This window comes from Danaus plexippus, chromosome 12 (genome assembly GCF_018135715.1).
Source record: "Danaus plexippus chromosome 12, MEX_DaPlex, whole genome shotgun sequence".
NCBI classification, from domain to species: domain Eukaryota; kingdom Metazoa; phylum Arthropoda; class Insecta; order Lepidoptera; family Nymphalidae; genus Danaus; species Danaus plexippus.
Window position 1 is genome coordinate 7,532,311 of NC_083545.1, and position 23,791 is coordinate 7,556,101.

At 35.5% G+C, this 23,791-nt stretch overlaps 3 protein-coding genes across 4 annotated transcripts; 2 read left to right on the forward strand and 1 right to left on the reverse strand.

Moving 5' to 3' along the window:
- Positions 1 to 1,021: 1,021 nt before the first annotated feature.
- LOC116772464 (threonylcarbamoyladenosine tRNA methylthiotransferase) lies at positions 1,022 to 6,370 on the forward strand. The gene is made up of 8 exons (XM_032664663.2): positions 1,022 to 1,222; positions 1,451 to 1,625; positions 2,166 to 2,323; positions 3,215 to 3,481; positions 3,560 to 3,725; positions 5,167 to 5,274; positions 5,541 to 5,706; positions 5,942 to 6,370. The coding sequence occupies exons 1-8, from the start codon at positions 1,048 to 1,050 to the stop codon at positions 6,341 to 6,343; spliced, it is 1,617 nt and encodes a 538-aa protein (XP_032520554.2). The 5' UTR covers positions 1,022 to 1,047; the 3' UTR covers positions 6,344 to 6,370.
- Positions 6,371 to 7,049: 679 nt separating this feature from the next.
- LOC116772465 (xylose isomerase-like) lies at positions 7,050 to 10,264 on the forward strand. The gene is made up of 8 exons (XM_061522182.1): positions 7,050 to 7,175; positions 7,426 to 7,572; positions 7,678 to 7,957; positions 8,031 to 8,471; positions 8,611 to 8,704; positions 9,093 to 9,257; positions 9,571 to 9,656; positions 9,724 to 10,264. Exons 1-8 carry the CDS (start codon positions 7,103 to 7,105, stop codon positions 9,815 to 9,817), a joined length of 1,380 nt encoding a protein of 459 aa, XP_061378166.1. The 5' UTR covers positions 7,050 to 7,102; the 3' UTR covers positions 9,818 to 10,264.
- Positions 10,265 to 10,339: 75 nt separating this feature from the next.
- LOC116772392 (uridine-cytidine kinase-like 1) lies at positions 10,340 to 19,524 on the reverse strand. Of its 2 annotated transcripts, XM_032664569.2 has the most exons (12): positions 19,356 to 19,524; positions 17,588 to 17,706; positions 16,661 to 16,840; positions 15,658 to 15,764; positions 15,362 to 15,532; positions 14,923 to 15,059; positions 14,367 to 14,553; positions 13,987 to 14,076; positions 13,358 to 13,517; positions 12,883 to 13,028; positions 12,431 to 12,628; positions 10,340 to 12,081 (listed from the first exon to the last, which is right to left on the reverse strand). In XM_032664569.2, the coding sequence occupies exons 1-12, from the start codon at positions 19,406 to 19,408 to the stop codon at positions 11,965 to 11,967; spliced, it is 1,665 nt and encodes a 554-aa protein (XP_032520460.1). In that variant the 5' UTR covers positions 19,409 to 19,524; the 3' UTR covers positions 10,340 to 11,964. The 2 variants fall into 2 exon arrangements, with proteins under 2 accessions (XP_032520460.1, XP_061378167.1); XM_061522183.1 differs by lacking the exons at positions 16,661 to 16,840; positions 17,588 to 17,706; positions 19,356 to 19,524 and having other exon boundaries at positions 15,639 to 15,758.
- Positions 19,525 to 23,791: the final 4,267 nt, after the last annotated feature.

Sequence of the window (23,791 nt, forward strand, 5' to 3'; positions counted from 1 at the left end):
GGACTAGGGTTAAATATAGGAAGTTATTTATATTTAAGACAAAATAAATATTTATATCCAAAATCTTTAAGACGGAAAATAATAGATTCTACTTTTATCTCATACACATTCATATGAGAATCAATGTTTGACTTTATAAAGTTTACTCTCGTCTAAAAGCAATGTTATAACAGGATAAAGGCGCCAAAGGTGATCAGTAAGGCCAAGGGTATCTTTCCTAAGCAGCTGTACGACCCATTGTCAACATTATAAAATAATCGTTATATAAAAATAAAACTAGACTTTATTCACTTGCAATACAACTTAAAATTACACAGTAATGTGTTTGTGTCTTGAATAATATATTTGCGGTATTATTATCGGAAGCGACCATTTTATTGGGGTCCTATTGTAATGAGCCTTTTGTCAATTGATATCGTATCCTTTTTAAATCGTTTTTTAGGATATATATTGAGGTATTACAGCGGCTTGCACAAGGTATACTTTATTTATATGAATATGGTAATATATCTATGGAAATATACCTTGGACGTTTAAATAAATGTAAAGCAGGATAATTACTTCCATATGAAGAAAGTTATACATCCGTTAACACTTCGTACATCACAGGGGTTACTGCTGTCATTGTGTACCATGTCCATCAATTCATTTCTTTATTTATTATAATATATTCGTTATAAATTTTGTAGTCGGTACCTAAATAAGAAGAATGGGTCTACAGAAAAAAAAATCTTAAGAAGAGAAGTATATTCGTAAAAATACCAAATTAAAATATCAATTCTGCTTATGCTTATTGAAAGTTAATATTATAAAAAAATATATAAACTTTCAAATCCATGAGAGACCCTGTTTTTGAAATTCGAGTACTTTTAAAAGTGAAATTTATTATTTCAAAATATCCTTAGTCTTGAATAATTATCACTCATTAAAAATTTTACTATCTTATTATTCTTTTATTATGCTGATGACACATTTAAAAAAGATATCTTTTCTGAACATTATTTGTTTTGGTCTGAGATGTCAAATGTCACATTGACAAACGTGAAAATGCCAGGTGCCGTATCGGAGTTTATTGATGATATTGAGGATTTAATATCTTCACAGGATATCACACCAAAAGAAAGATACGCCAGTAGGAAAAGTGTAAGCGTCCGGTCAAAAAAGAAAGAAAAAAAGGAGACGGAATGTGTTGAGAAGGTTATTTTGGAGAGTGTTGTACCAGGTAACCTACTATTATTAGTAACCTCTTACAAGTATAAAATGTAAAGAAAATATCTGTAACATATTTAAGTTCCGTTTATAATGATTAGATGATAATACTAACAAAAAAGCATCTGTGTAACATTAATAAACCTACTCATTATTTATTTATCATCAAATAACGAAATTTGTTTGCCGCAAAATAAAAAAATAAGTAAAATGTAATACGGCATAATTATATTAATTGAAGGAACTCAAACAATTTACGTGAAAACATGGGGCTGTGCACACAACAACTCGGATTCAGAGTATATGGCAGGTCTACTGGCTGCACATGGCTACAAACTGACAGAAGACAAGTTTTCTGCACAGCTGTGGCTGCTGAACTCTTGTACTGTGAAGAGCCCTGCTGAAGACCATTTTAAGTAAGTCTATATGTCATAGTTAGTGACTCTACAACCCACAGTTTTAAAAATGAAGTATAGCACTCACTAATCCTATAATATCATGATACTCGTATTATTTCTATAAAGAAACAAATAATGTTTAATATGTTAAATAAATCTTATATTTTCGGATTTACTATGCTTTATTTTATGAAAACGTCTGACATTTTCATCTCGCACGGCTGCTGCAAAGTAACCGAAACATCCTGACATTTGGTTGCTTTGCAGTTGTATGTAGTTTAAATAATAAAAATCTCTTTAAATTAATACTTGGGTAAATCTTAGTTGGCTGTTTAATAATCTTTATATTGATATCCATCTTCTAGTTGAATAAGTAAAATTAAATAAAGATCCGGTCTATTTTAATTGTGAGACAATCTTGCAAGAGTTCAAATTATAAAGTATAGTAAACAGATAGGTTTTCAGTAATCCAAACCATGTCTGAAAAAACTGAATAAGTATCCATTTATTTCTTATGTACTGGAGCTATATTAAACTGATGAAGCTAATATTCTTCAGGAATGAGATTGAACTGGCTCAGAGGCGCGGTATCCACTTGGTGTTAGCCGGATGTGTGCCGCAGGGAGCCCCACGCTCGGGATATCTTGCGGGACTCAGCGTGGTCGGAGTACACCAGATTGATAGAATCGTTGAGATCGTTGAGGAAACATTGAAAGGTAAATGCTATTTATTTTCAATTTGTAGTCGTCAATAGAACTATATCAAATTGGTAGCATGTGTATCATGCTGAGTATCAAGACTGAATGACAGAAGCTCATGACATAAAGTGATCTCCCTACATTACACTTGACACCATATTATTTGACAACACCGCTCTAGTCTTAATAATACATAACAGAATTTTTATTTAATACTAGCTTCTGCCCGCGACTCTGTTCGTGTGACCAGGTGAAGTGTTCCAGTTCAGAGGCAGTAAATAAACAGATTTTGATTTTTGTTAGCAAATTTATTTTTTTTTGTTGAACGAATTCAAAAGTATCATATGTCCGTCTCCTGATTCCAACCTAACTCCCCACAATTTTCCAGCGAAACCCACACAGCCGTCTTTGAGCTATAAATAGTGTAACTAACACAACTTTCTTTTGTATATAAAGATGAGTGTACCGGTGACATATTGACTATGTTGGAACAGTATCAATTTTATGGAAAAATATTTGTTGATAATTTACTCAAATAGCAAGCATGTGTGACGGAACATTTTTTCATTGAATACTTTATTTGATATTAAAAATTAATAAAATAAAATAAAACGAACAGAAATACTGTTAGTCAACTGTTTAAATAATGAGGTATTTTAGTTTCAAAAAGTACTCGTTACATTATACTCAAAAGGAGTCATATGTGTGACTTATATTAATATGCTGATTCAGTCGTCTCAATAACTATAGTATGGGTTGTCGGCTCGCGTTACAGTTTTTTCATAATTTTTCTATAATGTTGCTAATATTTTTTTTTTATTAAATTTTTGCCCAGTGTCATTTGTTTGGGATCTTTTTTTTTATTAAATTATAAATATATAATATAATATATATCTTTTTTTTCAACAGGTCACACAGTGCGTCTTTTTGGTCAAAAGAAAACGGAGGAGGGTCGGAAGGCGGGCGGGGCTTCTTTGTTGCTCCCGAAAGTGAGGAAAAATCCCCTCATAGAGATCATACCGATAAATACAGGGTGTTTGAACCAGTGTACATACTGTAAAACGAAACACGCGAGGGGCGAGCTGGGGAGTTATCCCCCGGAGGAAATAGTCGAGAGGGCGACACAGTCCTTCAAGGAGGGAGTGTGCGAAATATGGCTGACTAGCGAAGACACCGGTAAGAAATACTCACTACTCCATACATTAGACCTCATCGTATACGCCAGTCTCACTTGACAACGACATATTGTTCAAGGAACATACGGTCGGGACATAGGCACGTCCCTCCCATACCTCCTCAAACAGCTGGTGGCCGTTATTCCTGAGGGCTGTCGTCTTCGCCTGGGCATGACGAACCCTCCCTACATCCTGGAGCACCTGGCCGAGGTCGCCGAGATCATGCACCATCCCAGGGTATATAAGTGAGTAGACGGCACGACTGACCTCTCCGCGCATCAGAGGTTGCTTAGTGTGAATAAAAAATGTGACTATAGCGATCAACAACCGACGAGAAAGTTTAATGTATTTTATTTTAACTGAACGTTTTAAGTTTATTTTAGTTGCAGACTTTTGGTTATTTTAATGAATCTATACTCTTCTTACGTCACAATTTTTATATACTAATGAAATAGCTTGAAATAAAATATTCATAAAATATATTCGAAATATTCTCTGGATTGATAACGGAGCGCTGTTGTATATCTGAGGGCGGCGCTGCAAACGCTGATTAAGAATGTGTATACTGTCAGTGATCATGTACAACTTCCGGCTGTGCGGGAAAAAACGTCAATTTGGATGAAGGCACGATAGAACAGAAAGGCAAAGATCCGACGACAATGTTCAAGAAAATTTTAATCCGTTCCATAGACTTTAATTTTTAGAGGATATCTGTTACCTTGGATGATTGACATAAAACATAATACAAGTATTTGGGACATTGAATGTCAAAAGTTCAGCCAACAAATATATGAAAACAATCACGCCGATAGTATTATATGTATGTTTTTAAGACAAACTTAAGTTGAAAATTCCCTGACCGACTCGACACCGGGTTGAGCGCTATTTCTGTTCTTCGAATTATCCCGTCGCAAACAGTATTTCGAACTGAATTTAGATAAAAATTTTAAAAACCTCCTCGCCGCATCTTCTTAATATCTCCACACCTCTTTTTGTTTCTCGACGGTTTTTATTTTCAGAGAAGAAATTAAGTTAGCTTATGTATCTATGGCTGCGGTCTGCTGGATCTGATTCGCTTCTTGTGGGGACTAAATGCGTTCACTAGCACTTGTGAAGTTCGCAGAGTCACACACTCTTGTAATATCCCGTGCTTTAAATTCATTACGCCGGCTTTGTCGATCGCAGGTTACATTTGTAACTCCCCTAGAAGAGTATATAAAACTAACACTAATTGATTTTAATTATTTTTTTCTAAACCTCTACATATAATACATTCCACTCCCCTATAGTACCAACAAAGAAAACAGATTTTCAGGAATCTTAAAATTATTACCAATTTTTGGTCAAAATCACTCGTCGACAGTAGTTTTCGCTTGCAGTAACTTATATGTATAATCTAAACGACCACACCAAACACGCAACTTGAACATTTGTGGACTATTGTGTTGCAAATGCTGCGATCTAATTGAAAGGAAAAAAGTATTTACAAAAGCTAATGCTGTGACGTCGTTTATAGCAATTATATACATCTTATCATATTTAAAATTAAAGAAATTTAAAAAAATATGTATATAGAAATAAGTCAATGAAATGACCACATACGAGTGTGAACAGTAAGTCACCGTGTAATTTGTGGTACGTTGGAGATCCTTGGAAGTACTGGGGTGACAGCTGGTGATGTTGCAGGTTCCTCCACGTGCCGGTTCAGTCCGGGAGTGACCAGGTGTTGGCCGACATGAAGAGGGAGTACTCCAGGAAGGACTTCGAGAGGGTCGTGGACTACCTCGCAGAGAGGTAAGTGGATTGGTTAATTGTTTAGTTGAGCTTAACGTTTTACGTTCCAGTAACGTTATGGTTTCTTGTTATAAGATTTCCAAGATTTTGTATTACTTAATACTGTTTAGAGGATTGTTAAGTGAGGGTGGAACTATCTGTGTACAATAATATACGAAAACATGGCCTGGAGATTGGAAAGGGTTTAGTAGAATGGAATGGCTATACACTGAGTTGATATAGATGAGATATAGAGTATAGATATAGATGAGATTCGTCGTCCCCAGGGTCCCCGGGATCACGATAGCCACGGACATCATCTGCGGGTTCCCGACGGAGACGGACGCGGACTTCGAGGATACCATGCAGCTCTGTATGAAGTATCGCTTCTCATCGCTCTTCATCAACCAGTTCTTCCCTCGCCCGGGCACGCCGGCCGCTAACATGACACGAGTGAGAACCTTATGACAAACAAATAAGGAACATTTTCGCTCGCTTAGCTTTTGTCCATTAGTATAGACTTCCGTGACTACAGGTTTTCTGTGAGCTTATATATATATGTTTAATCTACTGGTTATAGAGTCAAGTTAAGTTTTTTCGTGGTTTTCTACATAACGAGCCAATAATATATATTTATATATAACGGTATATATTTGTTGTCTGTAGTGAAATTTTCTCTCACGACCAGGTCCCGCCTCAAGACGTCAAGAAAAGGACGAAGAAATTATCGGAATTCTTCCGCTCGTATGAACCTTACGGTCACAAGGTCGGCGAGATACAGGAGGTGCTGGTGACGGACGTGTCCCACGACAAAAACTATTACGTGGCACACAACGAGTTCTACGAACAGGTGCTGGTGCCCAAGGAGGAGAGATACATGGGGAAGCTGGTTACGGTCAGAATAACGAGCGCCTCGAAGTTCTCCATGATGGGACACCCTGTTGATAAACCTAAAATGCCCGGCTTAGTGAAACCGTTGAAGAAAGGGGAAGTGTCGGGTTATTGGAAACAAAGCAAGGCCTCGCTTCCTGTGCCCATACTTATGTTACTAATAGCCGTCGTCGCACGCTTGTTATGGATGTTTATATAGGATTAACAATAAAATAGTTTACAGTTTCGTATTTGTTTTATTAAAAAAAAAAACTATATTATGGAGGTAATTAAAAAAAATTACACTGTGAGTAAGTAAATATTATTATTATTATTTGATTCGGCCATTTTCGTCGAATGGTTGGTGTTTCTTTTGGGTCACGAATCCGTTCGTGGTTTTTAGATGACTTTATTGAAGTTCATACGGTAAGTCGCCCCGCCGACACCAGTCATATGTATTTTCTGCAGCACCAAGAAATATTTATATAAATAAAACTTGGTTATCACGAAGTGTGAAACGCCAAATCGTTTACGATTCCTATAAAAAATAATAAATGAAATCTGTGGTTTGGTTATGACGATACAAAAGCGTAAAATTACGACGACCTTGAACCGACAGCGAAACCTTTCCGATCTATTGATTATAAAACGAAACAGAATCTACAGATCACATCTAACGACCGTAAAATAGATTTACTAAAATAATTCTTACGTGTATATAATGTATGTGTTTAACGAAGTCATTAAAAAAAAATTTGTGTCCGTATAGTATTTATTACATTTGAATACAATGTTAATGTCTGGTTGCTGATTCGGGACAGGTTTAAAACAAAGCGCAACCCGACACACAACGCCTCGCTGGTTCCATTCATACCATCACATATAAGAGTGTTGACGCCTGTTGGCCGGGCACAAGCTCTGAGCTGGCAACACTCCCGGACTATATGACATTATTGTGTTTTAATTTTAATAATTAACGATGTCCCACGTCCAAGCCGGGAAAAGACAGAAAACTAGGGATGCAAGGACAGAAAACATTGACTACTTTCAAGGTAAATAGTAATGATAATCATTTTTAATATACTTGTTTAAATAAAAACAAATTAGAGTTTTTTCCCGATTTTTATTGTAGTAGGATCGTTCTTTGTTTGCAAACAGCTAACATATCATGTTAATCCGGTCATTAAGTGATTGTTGTATGTAATTGAGATATGCGCATGTATTGAAACTCTGAGTAAGCAAATACACGTTAAACCTGTGTTAATTTTTGTAAGTGTAATAGTTCGTGACATTAAATTTAAGGCATAGACAGAATAGAGTACAACAACATGGCCACTGTAACAGACACAGCTTACTATCGCCATTACAACAGCGGAGAGAAAATACTGTCCAAAGATATGGAAGAATGGCTTAAATATAGTGTATCCTTCACAGAATTTAAATATGACGGTAAGAAATTCTCTAGTTATGAATAATATTGAGTATAACGTGGGTAAACAATATGTAGGTTTGTATTTAGAAAACATTAAAAAAGATCAAATCCCGATATCTTAGGTTCAGATGCTCAAGGAAGACCTACTTTTAACCGGCAATGGGATGATCACACAAACACCATAGATAATTGCAAACGTTGTATCAGAGCTTTCTACGACTTCTGTACAAAGCTCGGAGTGAAGTACTGGACCGCGTTTGATTATGATCTAGTGCCACAAACAGACAACTGGGAAGAAAACAAAAGTAATTGGGATGAAATCACTGATTATATAACGGAAATGGCGCAAAAAACACAGATCAAATTGTTATGGATGGCGCCCGACCTGCATTCCCATCAGAGGTTATAGAATATATAATATCTATGGATTTATTATAAATAGAATTTTTACATTAAAGTAGTTTTCCATACTTAGATATGCGTCAGGAGCTTTCACGAGTAACGAAGCGACAACTTTCTTGCAAGCAGCCAGTCAGATCAAGAAATGTCTGGAAGTGTCTCAGCGTCTGAACGCCGAATGCTTCCTCCTCTGGCCGTACAGGGAGGGCTACGACGCTGTGTTCCAAACAGACGTCGCCAGAGAGATCAAACTGTTCGCTAAACTTTTAAAGATAACAGCGGAATACAGGGACAGGTTGAGTTATAAATGTCAGCTGCTGCTGATGCCGTACCCGAGCTTTGGTAAGAACTGCAGAAGTACGGAGATATGGCGACCGAGATGTGACTTTGATAGCGATACACTGAATAGGTACATGTGGGACGTGACCAGCTGCTTGTACTTCCTGAAGTTCCATAGTTTAGATCGCTATTATAAAGTGTGCTCTCCTCCAGGACAACATGTCTATTTAGCTGGAGTGTAAGTTTATTGTTTTACTATTGTCAGATCCATCACAATTTTAGCTGCTTGCTATTTGAAAGCTATTTATCCATTATTGCTCATTCCGAATACTATAATATCCAAAAATCGTCGTTTTTATGTCAAAGTTCTTCCACAGTTACAACGCGTTCGGAGGAGTGACAATGACTAATACTTTCGATCCCTCGGACATTAAGACTATGACGCTCATGTTGAAATGTATTATTGATCAAGTGAGTGTTAAAGAAATATTTTAAAACGGACAAAGATTAATGTAATTTGGGTAATTTCAAGTACTTTATATTGTCCACGTGCATTAATTGACGGATGAATTGAAAATTATTTTTTGACGTGGCAACATCAGTCATAGTTCAAAGCTACTATGTTTAAATAGGTCCTCCCAAAAAATAAGGATTCCAAAATAACTTGAAAGACAACTGTATCATCATTATCATATTATTCATGGGTCCCATTATTTAAGGAAAAAAAATATTTTTTATAGGATAGAAATAGATTACATATTATAACAATACAAAAATTTTATTATCCCAGTTGTCGTTATTTTAGACCTTTTAAGTTTTAATATATAATTTGCTCGACTCTTCTATAACTCGTGTTTAGGGTTCCGCCCCCCCGGGTGGGATATCCCTGCGAGTGTTGTGTCCCCGCGGCGGTACCATCCGTGACCAGCTAGCGATGTACATTAATTATATCGACGAGTGCGCCAGAGGACTCAGGGTCGCAGCCGCTGTGCTCGCAGAACAGGTGTTCGTGAAGCATGTACAGGTTGGTCGATGTGATAAGGTTAACAAATCGAGATTATTTTTACTAACTTATATTTAATAAGACACCGTAGTTATTTCAGCTTAATCTTAAAAATTTAAGTTATACGTAAATTAAATTAGTGTTTATGTTATTTATTAAGTTTTCTAACATAATACCCCCTTTCATTCAACACGACTATCACTATCCACCTTTTATATATACTTTATTTATACAAAATTTAGTTAACAGTTTGATTTTGTAATCGAAGAATATAGATTATTATTATTCCGTACGTCACGTCTTAAAAGTCCTAAACAAAATCGGACTATTTCAGCAACGTTACTCCTCATACTACAGCGGCTTCGGAGCTCGACTAGTGAGCGGAGACGTGTCTATGGAAGAGTGTGAAGAATTATACAAGTACGTAGAAAACGTTATCATTTTAAAGTTTATCAACTTATCTAAAATGCAAAAATATTGTCTTTAGGAAAAATCAAGCGCAAACTGAAATACAAAGCGGGAGGCGCGGGAATTACGAATTGGTCTTCCAACGATACCTAGACGCGTGCGACCACGTGTGAACATGAAAAAATAACCTTCAAAACTAAATGACATAGCTGTCAAAGGATTCGTTTACTTAGGACCGAATAATAAGATTTACTTATATTATTAAATTATATTTAATTTTTAAGGTTTTCTTAGATTATAAGTACAGACAGCTGGAGTATTTTATTTAACTGTTATTGTTATGCTATAAAGACTTTTTCAGCATTGTTTAGTTTCAAATGCATAAATAAATACTTACTTGACATTGTTTCTATATAATCTAATAGGATATAATTATAACGTAATGAATTAAAATAGTATATTTTATAATATTTAGAATATCTGTAATGCTACCAGCTACGGACCTCGCAGGAACTGTGATAGCAACTTTCGGTGACGGGTGACATTGGTTAATGTCAAAAAGTGGTTCATACACGAATTAATATAACGAAATTCACAATTAATTCAAAACTGTTATGTAGAGATCTTCAGAACTGTTATGTAGAGATTTCAGTTAAAATTTCTAATAAAAAACGACCAAAAAAAAGACAGTGACGTATTCTTAAGTTTTATTGGTTTTGTTTCATTATAATTGTATATTCACAGAAATTTACATGTGGTACTAACACGCTTGTGCCATAATATGTACATAACATAAACCAGTTAGAATAACAAAGAGAAAATATGCGACAGTCGGACGAACGACAGATAAGTCGCGCGACAGTCGCACCCACCATAAATACAGGTTCACATACATAACTTATAATAGTAATTAAGCACGGTTTAAGTGTAGAGAAAATGTTTTATAAATTAAAGTTAACTAATAAATAAAAATTACAACTAAAACGTTTATCTTACAGCGAGTTCCCCACATAACGGAACAGTCATTCGGCAGCATATGATCATTAAAAATAAGCTACTTACAAACGTAAGTCTGTCTGTCACTCATATAACTTAAAAAACATGCTAGAAACGTATCACCTACAGTAAATAAAGTGTGGCAGAGAACGGAATGAGCGCTTTACAATCTGTTTAAGATCAGAGTCAGGTTACATCTATTGTATTTGAACACAGTACATTTCATAAAAGCACCATAATGTTTTGGGTTGGAGTTAGCGTTGCAACTTCTCCATGGAATTCCAGGACAACATTATTTCCTGTAATGTTTATAGAACAATTCCATGGGATCAGTTCATTTGTGGCTCGTAACAAGTAAACCTCGGAAATACTCTTAGTATAGCATACATTGATTGAAGATAGACATTTATTGATCCGGACAGTATCACTCCAGTACTTACATATAGATAATTAATGTAGTGTTTTACAATGTTTTAAATGTCACAATAAAAAGGGGAAAATTTATTTAAATATACATTCATTTTATTTCCTGGCTCCGGATTGTGCAATGTATTTTGATTATATTCTGTAGCCCTAGCAGTAGATCCATGTACCTTTGTGCTATATTAATTTTCAATACAATCTATCAGTACTATATCTACAAACAGAACATTATTTAGGTTCTCCAATAGAGCACACCTATAATACAATATTATATGTTATTCTCAATACACATCAAGTGATTTGGGTACGAAGATTACAGTTCTTAAAATTATATTAAAACAATATGGCTCGCACGTTTGCATACAGGGGTGTTGCTATGGAAGTGTCATACGATACTCAAGAATAGATAACAAATATTAAAGACAATAATAGTAATTCACAAGAATAAATAATTTAATTCACATTAAATAATAATACACTAATATAATTTCGCTGATAGCAACGTTACGACACTAAAAAAAATGACTAGACGTTTTATACACGTTTGTATACATTAAATATTTGGTATATAAACACTCCCATAGCATCGGAGAAGCTAGAACGAAGCGAGCAGTACGAAGATCCAGTCGCTCGTCACCGGCAGGCGAGTCTGGCCTTTAAGTGAACGGCATTCAGTCTATATCCGCGCGGACAGATATCGGCAATACAATGCTTGTGCACGCACTTTATATCATATGGTTAACATTCATCTACACAGAACTGCCTCCAGTCCCGACCTGGTCGCTGCGGTAAGAAAATATATCCTATGATAAACACTAGAAGCTGTGTTGCCAACATCTTCCGTCACATACGTGCAGCACTGGCGTGGAAGGCGTGTCCGTCTGTCTGTCGCGGCTCCTCCTCACTCGTCGTCGGCGGGTTCCGTACCGAAGTATCGATCCCCGAAGTTGCCGATCCCCGGCAGCACGTAGAACTTTTCGTTTATCTCCGGGTCCAGGGCCGATGTGACGATTTTTACCTGAGATATAATGTTATACTTCTTTATTTACATCGACAAAGTGTCCGGAGAGACGCTTAACTGACCGAAAATGGCAACACGTCGAACAGCTGGAGTCTAACCTCTGTTAAGTATTATACTATTGATTAGATCATTCTTGACAATCATGTATGCTATATACGCTATATAGCTATCACTTCAAGGCGGAACTTACAACTATGCGACTGTATACAGATACAATAGAATATGTCATCCTGGCGTGAGGCACCAGTAAGCGCTCCAGTCTCGGCCATATCTAATCTGAATTTGACACACACATACGCGCGCACACATACACAGACACAGTGACGTATTAACTCCCTCCACCGACCTGCGGGAAGGCGTACGCTATGGAGTGCACGCCGATCTCGGCCATGAGCAGCGACACGAGCGAGATGTTGGTCTCGGGCACGTCGTGGTCGAGCAGCACGCGGATGGCCATGATGGCGGCGGCGCCCGTCGCCACCGTGGCGTCCATCAGGATCACCTGGTAGTCCTTGATGTCCTTCGGCAGGCGCAGGTAGTACAGCTGGAGAGGTGAACGTAGTATTAATGGCGAACACTACACTTGTGGCGATCGATAGGACGCCATTGTGGCTCAGACTTCAGGGTAACTGTTATATGAACTGAGGTGACCCTGAAATCGATCCCTGACTAATGAATCCTAGCAATACAAATGCTAATATTCAATAACTAATTAATTTCTAATTCAATAAATATTTGCCGCACAACATTAAGCTGGAAACCATTATAACACGAGCCCTCCCTCCACACAGTCCGTACCTCTGGCTCGTCCGTCTGCTGGTTGGTCTGGATGAGGATCTTTCCGATCCGTATGTCCTTACACACATCACAGACGGCCTGCTCCATCGTCTCTCCCGCCCTGAGGATGGAAACGCCGCAGATCTTCTCCACGTCGCACTTCCGACCTAGCAAAACATATTATTTAAAACCTGGAAATATCTATATCAGCTGGAAATAAGTGTGGGTGGTATTTGTTGGTATATTACTTAGGTTTAAGGACAACTAAAATAACTAGAGTTTAAACCGTGCTCCGTCCCTCTGTCGGAGGCAGCTGGCGTCTGAATCATCAACTGAATGATGACTGATCGTCTATTTAGACGCCAGGTCAGATCCTGTTCGTGCCGATACACCTTTATTCTATGTTTATAGTCGAATCTTAAGTCTTCTTAACCTTCGTACAATTTCCTCCTATTCCACAACAGTGTAGCTCATGATATATTTGAATGTAAGTCACCGGTGTAGGGAATCCCCTGCGGCGTGTCCACGGAGTGGTCGGAGTAGGGCATGAGCGACAGGGCGAACTCTATGACCAGGCGCATGAGACGCTTGGAGTAGAAGATGAACTCGTCACGGGGAGTGTCCTTGTTGCGGATGAACGTGTGCAGACCCTGGACCTGGGAGGGGAGATACATACTCGTTATTCACTATTACTATCACTATACGGCTATCCGTATGTTATAAGTGTGAAGCTTCGGAAGAGCTATTTAATGAAAGCTGCTTTTTATTACAGTACTATGCGGATATTGTTATAATTAAATTATATGAAAGTTTAAAGAATTAAAAATGTTTTTTATAAAACTGAAAAAAAATTAAGAAAATTGTTAAAATTTGAGGGTTGATGAATAAATTCCTTTGACTTGTCTTGATGTCAGGCAAATGATATTAAGATTTATCTCAAAATTATATACGAATAATACTATACACATGTTTATTAACTTCCCTCAAGGTTATCACTTTGTGATATAAAACCCGTGTGTGGGATCGGTCTTTATGTCATGGAATGCTCTCTCTCTCTCTCTCTCTTCAGCCATGGAATACAAGGAAATTTTTATACATTTATATAAAAAAATATCGAACACCAACCTGCGGGGTATCTTTGAGTACGTACAACGAGTCCGGCACTGGCTGGCCTATGTGCGCCACCGCCAACTTCTCCCGGACCTTGAAGCCTCGCTGGAACAGACATCGTATCATCGTTACTTGTATGTGTCATTCTGCTTTGTGAAGTATTTGTGTAGACAATGATTTTTAAAACTACGAATGTGAATCGGTTGTTTTAGCGAGTTAGTCAAGTGTAGTACATTCAATGTACCCATGGCTGAGTATAAAACACTCTCTACGACTGTATATGTATTTGCACTGTGATGTTTTTACAGCTATGTAATAAGTGATGTGTGTATTTATGTGTACATACTAAATATTTCCAAAACTGTGTGTATGTCTGTCTGTCCGCAGATGCTCACCAGTTGTAGTTGTTTGTGGACGTGTTGTACTATGAGGCTAATGGCCACCTTGTTCTCTCCGCCCCTCGGCACTATAATGTCCGCGTGTGCCATGCACGGCGCTATGTAACTCTGGTAGGAAGGCTTCACGTACGTCATGTACTGCTTCAGGACGCCTTCGAGGTCTCGACCTCGTTGGACGATATCTCTGTGACCAAAAACAATGAATATTTTCTACTTCTTCACCGCTTTACTAGAGCCTCAATTATAGCTTTAAAGTTAGTTTAATTAACTAGAATTTCATTTCGCCTGAAGGTAGTCTATAACGTAACCTCACGTGGCAAACAGTCTGTTTACTCTCAAGTTGAACTTCATTAACACATTCGAAACCCATTTTTTACATATACTTATAATTTTCGATGCCGGTCTAATAAATATAGGGCATGGTATCTGTAATCTGTATCAGTAATGATTTAACAGAATCGACAGTTCTGTATGTTACGTCTGTTACGAGGAATTGAGGGTACCAAAAAAAAAACATCATCTGAGAGCAATGTGTTTTGGGTAATATATTCACCTCCTCAGTCTCCTCGCGAGCCTGATGTCCGCGTCAGTGTCAACGAACACCTTCATATCCAGCAACTTCAGCACCTCCGTGTTATAAAACGCCAGAATACCCTCAAATATTATGACGTTCGCACCGTACATTGTTTTCTGAAACACAACTAACATTAAACGCGCTGTGTAGACGAGGCTTAAACTGTATGTTCGTCTTACAATACATAAGTACGCAATCGTAAACTATGAAAATTTTGACAGATTGAAAGGGGGTGGCTTGACAGTGCTTTTCCTTCTCACGATTCCCAACTCAGTACAAGACTAGGTAAAAAATATTCGTTCAGAATAGGAATTCCCAATCGGGATGGTACGGAACCTTGGGTTTCATGGAAGAGTCATCAGGGTTCAGTCGACGTTATGTCATATTCTCTGTATTATTTCGTTTCCGTGTCACTCACCGTCCTGTTCTCCCTGGAGTGCGTCACGTAGTTGTATATGGGCACCTCGACCTTCTTCCCCTCGCGCAGCCTCTGCAGCACCCCCACCAGCAGGTCCATGTCGAACGCGTCCGGGTGATCGAAGTTGTATTCATTATGCATCGAGGCTATGTGCTGCTTCTCCGTCAGCACCTGCATATGACGAGGTCAGTGATGGTCGGTGCTTGTTTGGAACGCGATTCGATAGTTAAATGTTTGTCTGTTTATAAAAGTCTTTCGTCACAATACCCCTACTTACATATTCATAGTGACCTGACCTTATAGAAGGAGTCCATGCTGACGATGGTGACCCAGGGTATGTTAAGGGATTCTACTATTTTTTCGGCGACAGTCGTCTTCCCCGACGCGCTCGCTCCGCAGATACCTTTAGTAACATTCAATTTCTCATAGTCTATAATTACCAACTGTTTTCCTCGTCACGATCTCGATTCCCGATCTCTGAACTTTGCCTCATGTCATAACGTCGTTCAGTCTTATAAATAAAATAAATGTCATGAGATCTAAGACTTTCGCGAGTGTTCATATAAATGAAACGAATATTTTCCGGATTGTACTAAGTACGCGTATTTTATTATTTTAAAAACTTACTTCACATCTCGTCTGCTGGTGATCACGGTTGCTTCAAATTAACCAAAACCTCGGGAGTATGTAGTTTTTATAACAATAAAATACGCGTACTTAGTGTAATCCGCAAAATATTAGTTTCATTTAAAATAAATGTCGTTCGACATTTTAAAATATTTTTTTACTCATTTACTTTCGACAATTTATTTGGTATAAAAAGCAGTCTTATTTTTTTTGTTTGTCTGTTTGTTTGGTAACGGCTGAAAAAAATTGCATCGAATTATATCTCTTAAATATTCAGGGTTCAATTTCGACATCGATTTATGCTATTCGTAATGAAAAAGCAGTAACCCAACGTTTTGAAACACGAGTAGTAGTTATTCAGAAATATGACACCCGAGTAAAACTGCAACTTATATCTGAAATATCGATTTAGGAGAGCGAGGCCGCGGGCTGCACGTAGCAAATAAATAACTCCTGTATATACATCACACGACTTTAGTATCAATAAGTTATGCTTTTAACTGTCGTGACGTGTCCAATGAGTGAGAGATCAGCTAAAGAATAAATTTTCCATTGAAACTACATTTACTAGACGTGCATTTTGCAAGTTACAGATAAAAGTTATTTCTGTAAAGCTTAGGCCCCCTGACTGTTACGTAGTGGGGCCTTTGAGGTTCTCGCTTTCTGACTTACCTATAAGAAAGGGCTCCACCTCCTGACCCCCGGTACAGTTATACCAAGGGGGCCTTCCAGCTGTATATATAGTCCGTCTGTCCGCGTGTAAAATGCTACCCGCCGCTGTCCGTTTGTTCGACTGCGACATAGACGCTGTACGAACACGAGGCGTTCGGGGGGACTTCATTATATTCGAACCTAATAAAACCAATAGAAAGAAACATAATTTTATACATACATTAACATATTACGTTAAAAATAATAAAAAAAAAACTAATGGCATTCAAACTTGACCTTTAAAATCCTGATTTCTTTGAACGTGGAGATAAAGGAAAGCAGGTCAAGTGCTTTATTATTTAACATATTAACGAACATTTAATTTCTTAAAAACTTTGTTGATTTAAAACAAGTAAGCAACCTTGGTCTTCTGGAGGTCAACATTATTAACATCCCCAACGATAACGCCATTGTTATGATGACGGACGATAACTGTCGTGAAATTAATGTAACTATTATCATGTCTTTCTCTATAATTAATTAATGCCGGTATCTTAATGAGCTGAAGTTATAGCTATGATAAGATACTGCCGAGTAGAAACGTGCAACCAAAGTGGATAGTCGATAGACACAATAACAGATTAGTTGAATTGAAAAAATATTTTAATTACACCTTCATAGATTTCTTATAGATTACAATAGTCGTACCGAGAATAAATTTATATAACCATTATTTTGTTATAATTTTATGAGTTATCTATATTTCCTATATTTTTATTTTAAGTAATAAAAATAAATTTCTAATACAGCTGATTATATTAATTTAATTAATAAAAAAACTACGTTTTTATAAATTAAAAATATTTTAAAAAATTCTTAGTATCTCAATATATATGATTATGTATAATTGATTAACAATACTTATATATATTTTAAGTAAACACATACCTGTTGAAGGTGGTCTATATGTCCGTACATTGGGTACGGTTGTAGGTGAGGCCGGGGCTCGTGTGTAGTCCTCATCATCTAGGAACACCTGCTCCGGCTCTAGGGCCAATTCTGTGTCACTAGTTAAACAAAGAAGTGACAATGCTGCTATATTGAAAAATTTATAACGAATCATCAAAATGACAGTACAGAAAACATTTAACCTTCTTGCAAATAAGAAATACAGATGAAAATAAACAAATTTATGTTCAAATACATTATTATATAATTATCTTAATTACGTATTTGTAACGTAAAACTTATTCGGTCTAAAAAATAAAAGAAGCATGAATCTTAAGAATTGAAATTCAATTTATTATCGCTCAAATCCTTTTTACGACAGTTCATTATGCCACATTGCTCCATAATTAGCAAATTATAAGATAATGTCCTCCACCTACTCCATAGTACATTGACATGTTTTGCTATAACACATGAATATAGACAGGAAGAATACAAGGAAAGTCGTTGATAATAACTAGTGTAGTAACTCAATGCAATTTAATTATGTTTCTCAAACTCTCCGACCTCATTAAGGCTCTCAGACACTGTAAGAGCTGATGTTATGTGCTATAACCGACTAATCCAATCTTCTCTTTAAGTAATTTAAAAATAATCTAATAATGTACAGTAAAAATCTTATTTTTCAAGACAAAACCTCTTTACATATATCAGTGTAATATTCACACACGACATTGATAAAATATATAAGGAAATGCCAATAACTTAAAGAGAGAGACCGCTGAATGTTTTATGTGCGAGATCTATTAACCTTGTTTATAATGTGGACACAAAACAAGACCAGTCATTCATTTATTTTATCGAGTTAAAATCACTTGATTCATTCGGGCCAGTATAATACAATTGAGTACAATCAAATTTCATTATTTTGTCATTAATAATATTTGTCACTGTTTGGACTGGTGTATGAGATCAATCTGTATTATTAATACTGTTTTCACAGATCATGGTTTTTGCTATATTCATTTAGAAAGAATTTTTTTATATTGAATTGTTGGACAACAATCAAATGAGGTTTTACCTTGCTTTTTTTTTTAATTTCAATGTCAGCAATACAAAATCTGAGTCTGTATTTTTTATCATGATGTGTGACTAAGTCAGTACTTTAAAAATTATTTATCTTATCAAATAGTATTTGCATGTGTGTTTATTTACATTATGGTTATCACATGGATGTTTGTTGTTTTATAACATGTGCATTGAATTTGTGGGATTTGTTAATATTTTTAGATTCAATTCATTTTTTTTGAATACTTGGAAAATCAAATGTCATGTCTATAATATTTTGACGTCGGCTACACTTTCGTCACGGACGAATTTGCGAAGGATATGGTACATGATCTGTATCAATTGTAAATGACTAAATAACTCATGAATAAGATATATTTCCTGAAAACTAGCGGTATGAAGCACGTGCGCGATTTATAGCGAAACTGTACAGAACTAAGCGAGATGCCTGAGTACTAAATACAATTCTAAAAATAAATCACAATGTGTGGATGCATAGGTTATGAAAGTGATCGATTCAGACTACATACACATTACTAACAGTATTTATTACTGGTACTACTACTAAAAACATCAAATCAACGAATTCGTATAGTAGTTTCTGAACGAGAACTCAAAGAACCTTTGCAAAACGATAAATTTGTTGACACGAGACAGCTGTGCAAACAAACAATAATTAAGGTTAGCGTACACGTTTTACCTATCTGAGCTAGCAGAGCTTGGAGTCTCAAATTTGTTCAGCTTCAGAGACATCACTTGAGTTTATGTAGAGTAGGAAACAATTTTTTTCTTAAAAAAGTGATCAATTTGTTTTATTCACGTTCAAGCACACGCAGGTACTGATTTTGACGACTGACATTTATCGCTAGTCGTCCTGAAACTGCGTCACACGTACACATTTTGCTGCATCATTGACGTCAAAATATGTTAGAGAGTTTTTCCTATTATTCCATAATTTACAATTATACTTGATGAATTTTAATTAGACAATATTGTTCTATACATAAACCTGTCTAAGTTGCAGTTTTATTTGACTTATAACTTAAGATATTGATTTTGTGTTTCTGAACGAGTACAAAACGTTCCGTTATAAGGTTTAGGATTGATGTTGACATTTTTCTTTTATTAGAAATATGTAGATGAAAGACAAGTAACATATAAATAGCATTAATAATGTAATTACAATTTTCTGTTTTGGGTAAAAAATAATAAAAATAGGAATTGTGTAATTTGTTTGAAGAATAATTTTAAATTCTGACATACCAATTTGCGTTCACACCATTTCAGGCGCAGTAAAGCAACGCAGAAATTTAATATTTAATGATTTATAGTTTTACAAAGTATAGTAGAGGACTTCAAATGTATATAAAAAGAAATAGAAAATAAGGGAATGTTTTTTGAGCCGAAACTAACACCTGTAAATACGTATACGAGTTTTTGGATTGGAAATTTACTTCTTTCAGCAGCCAATATCCGATTTATAATTTTAGTTATAGTGTCTAATAATTAAGGATCGTAATGGTTAAAACAAGATTAATAATATAACACTTCTTTGAAAAGAATTCTCAGATATTTTGTCACGCGCTTTATAACTCTCAAAAATGAGTTTCTAGGAAGACCGTTATTGAAACCATGAAGTCTTATTAGGCACTAAGCACTTGGTTTGTAACATTCTATTCTCATGATAAAGTCATATTTTTACGATTTATGTTCCTAATTTTTATATCAAGCGAATAGTGCTTGACTGTCATTTCATCTATTGGTTGAAAATAAAGTCCTAGGTCAATGCACAACCTAACTAACAGCCTTTTTACTCTGGCCTCAATACACCCAAATTATGATTGGAAGGAAATACACATGTCAGCAACTGGTCCAGTCTTTTGTTGGACGCATGATATAAAAGAAACCGTGTCGCTTCGTCCGTGTTCGAGGATAGTCTATAACGAAATATAAGGCTTGAAGTGATTCTGAAAATAGCCAGTTTTGATGTATTAAAGTCTTCAGACGACCATCTTTGGTAAATAGTATCGAAGTAGAGCCACATCAGCAGTCTTGCTGACATATTAAAATAAGAAAAATCTTCATCTGGTACCTTTGTGCGATCGGCACACAGAGGCATAAACTATTTCTCTCACATTTGTTCTGTCAATGTCCACAGAGTTGAAAATATGGAGAGTTCAAGTTGATTAAGATATTGATAGCAGATGTCAACTTACGCCGAAGAGCGTAACCTAGGTACATTAAATATTCCGAGTCTATAGGACATAGACCAAGTGTTTCCTTTAATAGAAGTACGGAAGATAGAAGTTGAACAAGGCCTTAGAATTGTAACCCAACGTCTCAGCAAGACTTGGTGTACTAGTGGGTGTTTGATTTGGAGACTTCCGAAATCCCGATAGATGATAGATAGTTTATAGAGAGAGAAAGATAGAGAGAATAAACACAATTGGCGGAGTAGGCTTTTCAAGAGTGGATAGCTCATGAATAGAGGCTTCTACTAACTGCGTGAGAGCCAGCGGAGCGCCTGTCTTAGGATCCCACTACCCTCGCTGGTCACGACCCGAATTCTTGTTGTATGTTAATAGGCTCCTATCACAGAGCAACTGATATTATAATAATATAAAAAATGGAGATCGTGTCGTGAATTATTATTTAATTTGTTGACTTTATATTTATTAAAAAAAATTATTTTAAAGACGAAAATTATTAATGTCACACATTTTATGGACTTAAATAAAAAGTTTTAATGCAATACCATGTTTTATTCTGTGTATCTCTTGTTTCCTTAAGTATAGTTTGCACGCTTTTATACTCATAATCTTTTATTTCCTAAATATATAAATCAGTTACTGATTGCAGATATTTCCAACGGCTTATAAAATTCTGATTTTTTAAATGTACAGTTCGTGGATAGCTAATGATTGAAAACGTGGAATTATAAAAATTAAGTATGAAAATAAAATGACGTTCTATAGATCTTATTATGAAGATGATTTTCCATATTAGGAATAAATTAAATTTCAATCTATAATTCAGAAAGCTTTCGAAGGTAGCCGTCTCCAAACTTCTCCCATAACATGCTAATGGGGAAAGTTCTTGGTGATTGTAACATCGGCGCGTCTGCGTTTTGCTTCATCACAAGTGTGGTTAGAGCTTAGGTGATATGAATAACAGCAAAACATATTAATACAATATATACAAGAATATGTAACAATGATTTCATTATAAAATAGTTTTGAATATTAAATACATCCCAACTGTATGTTACAGTTAGCAAGTCCAGAAAGGTTTTATATGTTATATTAAAATATTTAAAAAATATAAAATGGCCACACAGAAATTTATGTCTAGCATCTGAAAGCGGTAAAAACCTAAAAATGACAAAAAAGAAAAATTTATAAATATTAAAATAGTTTTAAATAAAAAAAAAACAAACTTAGCACTACAATAATTATTTGTTACAAATACATATTTGATCCTATTTTATCATGATTTAATAAATAAAAATTTAATAGAATTAATCTAAAACTTAAATTATTTTCACCCAAGTATAAATTAATATCAGTTTTTAATATAAGTGTAAATGTAATTGAAAATTTTCAGCTCTTCTGGAGTTACATCAAAGTCGCCAGAGTTTACGGACGAATAATTTTCATATGTATTAAGTAAACGAGAGACATCTATCCCAAAGTATAACTCATCCCAGTTTATACTTTCCCGTCACGTAGAGGAAGGCGATGATTAGGCTTATTCAGCTGAAAGGTTGCGTAGTTATTATTGAGGTAAATTATATTTGTATTAATGTCAGTGTTGCCAGAACAATAAATGTATCTTGAATAATAATTCAGAATTTTCGTGGTCTTTAATGAAATACGCTAATAGAGTAAATTAAAAGTATATTTAAGTTGACATCATAAAAAATTTGGTGATTTGTAATTTAATGTTTCCAACGTCAAATCTAACAAAGCGATTCCGTTTTAACTGGTTGCTTAAATACCTTAACATAGTAATGGGCAGACAGAAAAGGAAGAGTTCAGATGATTTCATCAGGCGACTGAATCCAGCAATTAGTTGAGTTTTCTCAAACGTCCGCGATCCGGTGAATTTTAATTGCATTCAGATTTACGTTCTAATATTCGTGGAAATTAAACGTGTCAGGATATGTTTCTATAGTCTGTTTCTTATAACTCCAGAAAAATAATTTACATAGGGATTCGTTTTTTAAATAAAACTCCATTTATCTTATATCTTCACATCCGATTTCTAATATTCTCACATTTTTATATATATTCATGAGAATTAATAACATTAAAATGTTTCGTTTCTTTTTCCGTAACTAAATGCCAACTTTGAATATAAACGGGATTCAATACTAATAAATTGTTCGTTCGATCTCCAATAGAGCGGTACTAAAAAGTTTTCCAACAAAGAGGTTTTAACATTCAAGATGCGTTCCCTTTTATTCGGCCGAATGTCGCCCCCAATCAAAGTTTGAGACGTAAAATAACCTAAAAGTCGGCACCAAATTGTAGACGGTTCAGTCAGTTCACGTCAAAGAGGTTCTCTCGGAAAAGGTTATATACATTTGTTACGTTAAACCTATTTGTATGTTAAGGTGATCTTTTCACGACCCGATACACAAATAAGGGATTTGAGAGAAACTTGTATTTTGAATATTTCAGATGTTATAATGCAATATTTTTTATACATTTAAGTTTTATTAATTTTATTTATTTCGCGATTAAAAGATTTCTTGTCGCGCTAAAAGTAAGAAAGTAAAAATCTGCTATATTTACTGTTCTGCTTATAGCGTACGAGAATATTGTAAGGATCCTAATATTATTCAAAATAAATGCGAAATTAAGTATATGTATAGATATATTTTTAACATTAATATCTAATAAATTATGAAAAGTATAAGTTATAGCGTAATAAGTTCTTTAAGTACATAAATAAATTTATTGAAGAAAGGTCTGTTCTACTAGTAAATAATAATATATATAAATTAATTATTAATATTTTACTTATCGAGTTTAATATTTAAATGGTAGCCGAAATTAATTCTGGGTATTTATTTATATTTGTTTGGATTCTATTTACTTAGGCTCCCCATCTTCAACACAATGACCCTCGAAT

Excerpts from the sequence above, each read along its gene's own strand:
- LOC116772465 (XM_061522182.1), top strand. The coding sequence starts at position 7,103 with ATGTCCCACGTCCAAGCCGGGAAAAGACAGAAAACTAGGGATGCAAGG. Across the intron at positions 8,472-8,610 it reads CATGTCTATTTAGCTGGAGT|TTACAACGCGTTCGGAGGAG; the intron begins GTAAGTTTATTG and ends GTTCTTCCACAG. Across the intron at positions 9,258-9,570 it reads TGTTCGTGAAGCATGTACAG|CAACGTTACTCCTCATACTA; the intron begins GTTGGTCGATGT and ends GGACTATTTCAG.
- LOC116772392 (XM_032664569.2), bottom strand. The coding sequence starts at position 19,408 with ATGTCTCTGAAGCTGAACAAATTTGAGACTCCAAGCTCTGCTAGCTCA. Across the intron at positions 15,765-16,660 it reads GGTGGAGCCCTTTCTTATAG|GTATCTGCGGAGCGAGCGCG; the intron begins GTAAGTCAGAAA and ends ATGTTACTAAAG. Across the intron at positions 14,077-14,366 it reads TCCACAAACAACTACAACTG|CGAGGCTTCAAGGTCCGGGA; the intron begins GTGAGCATCTGC and ends TGTCTGTTCCAG.
- LOC116772464 (XM_032664663.2), top strand. The coding sequence starts at position 1,048 with ATGCCAGGTGCCGTATCGGAGTTTATTGATGATATTGAGGATTTAATA. Across the intron at positions 1,223-1,450 it reads TTTGGAGAGTGTTGTACCAG|GAACTCAAACAATTTACGTG; the intron begins GTAACCTACTAT and ends TATTAATTGAAG. Across the intron at positions 2,324-3,214 it reads CGTTGAGGAAACATTGAAAG|GTCACACAGTGCGTCTTTTT; the intron begins GTAAATGCTATT and ends TTTTTTCAACAG.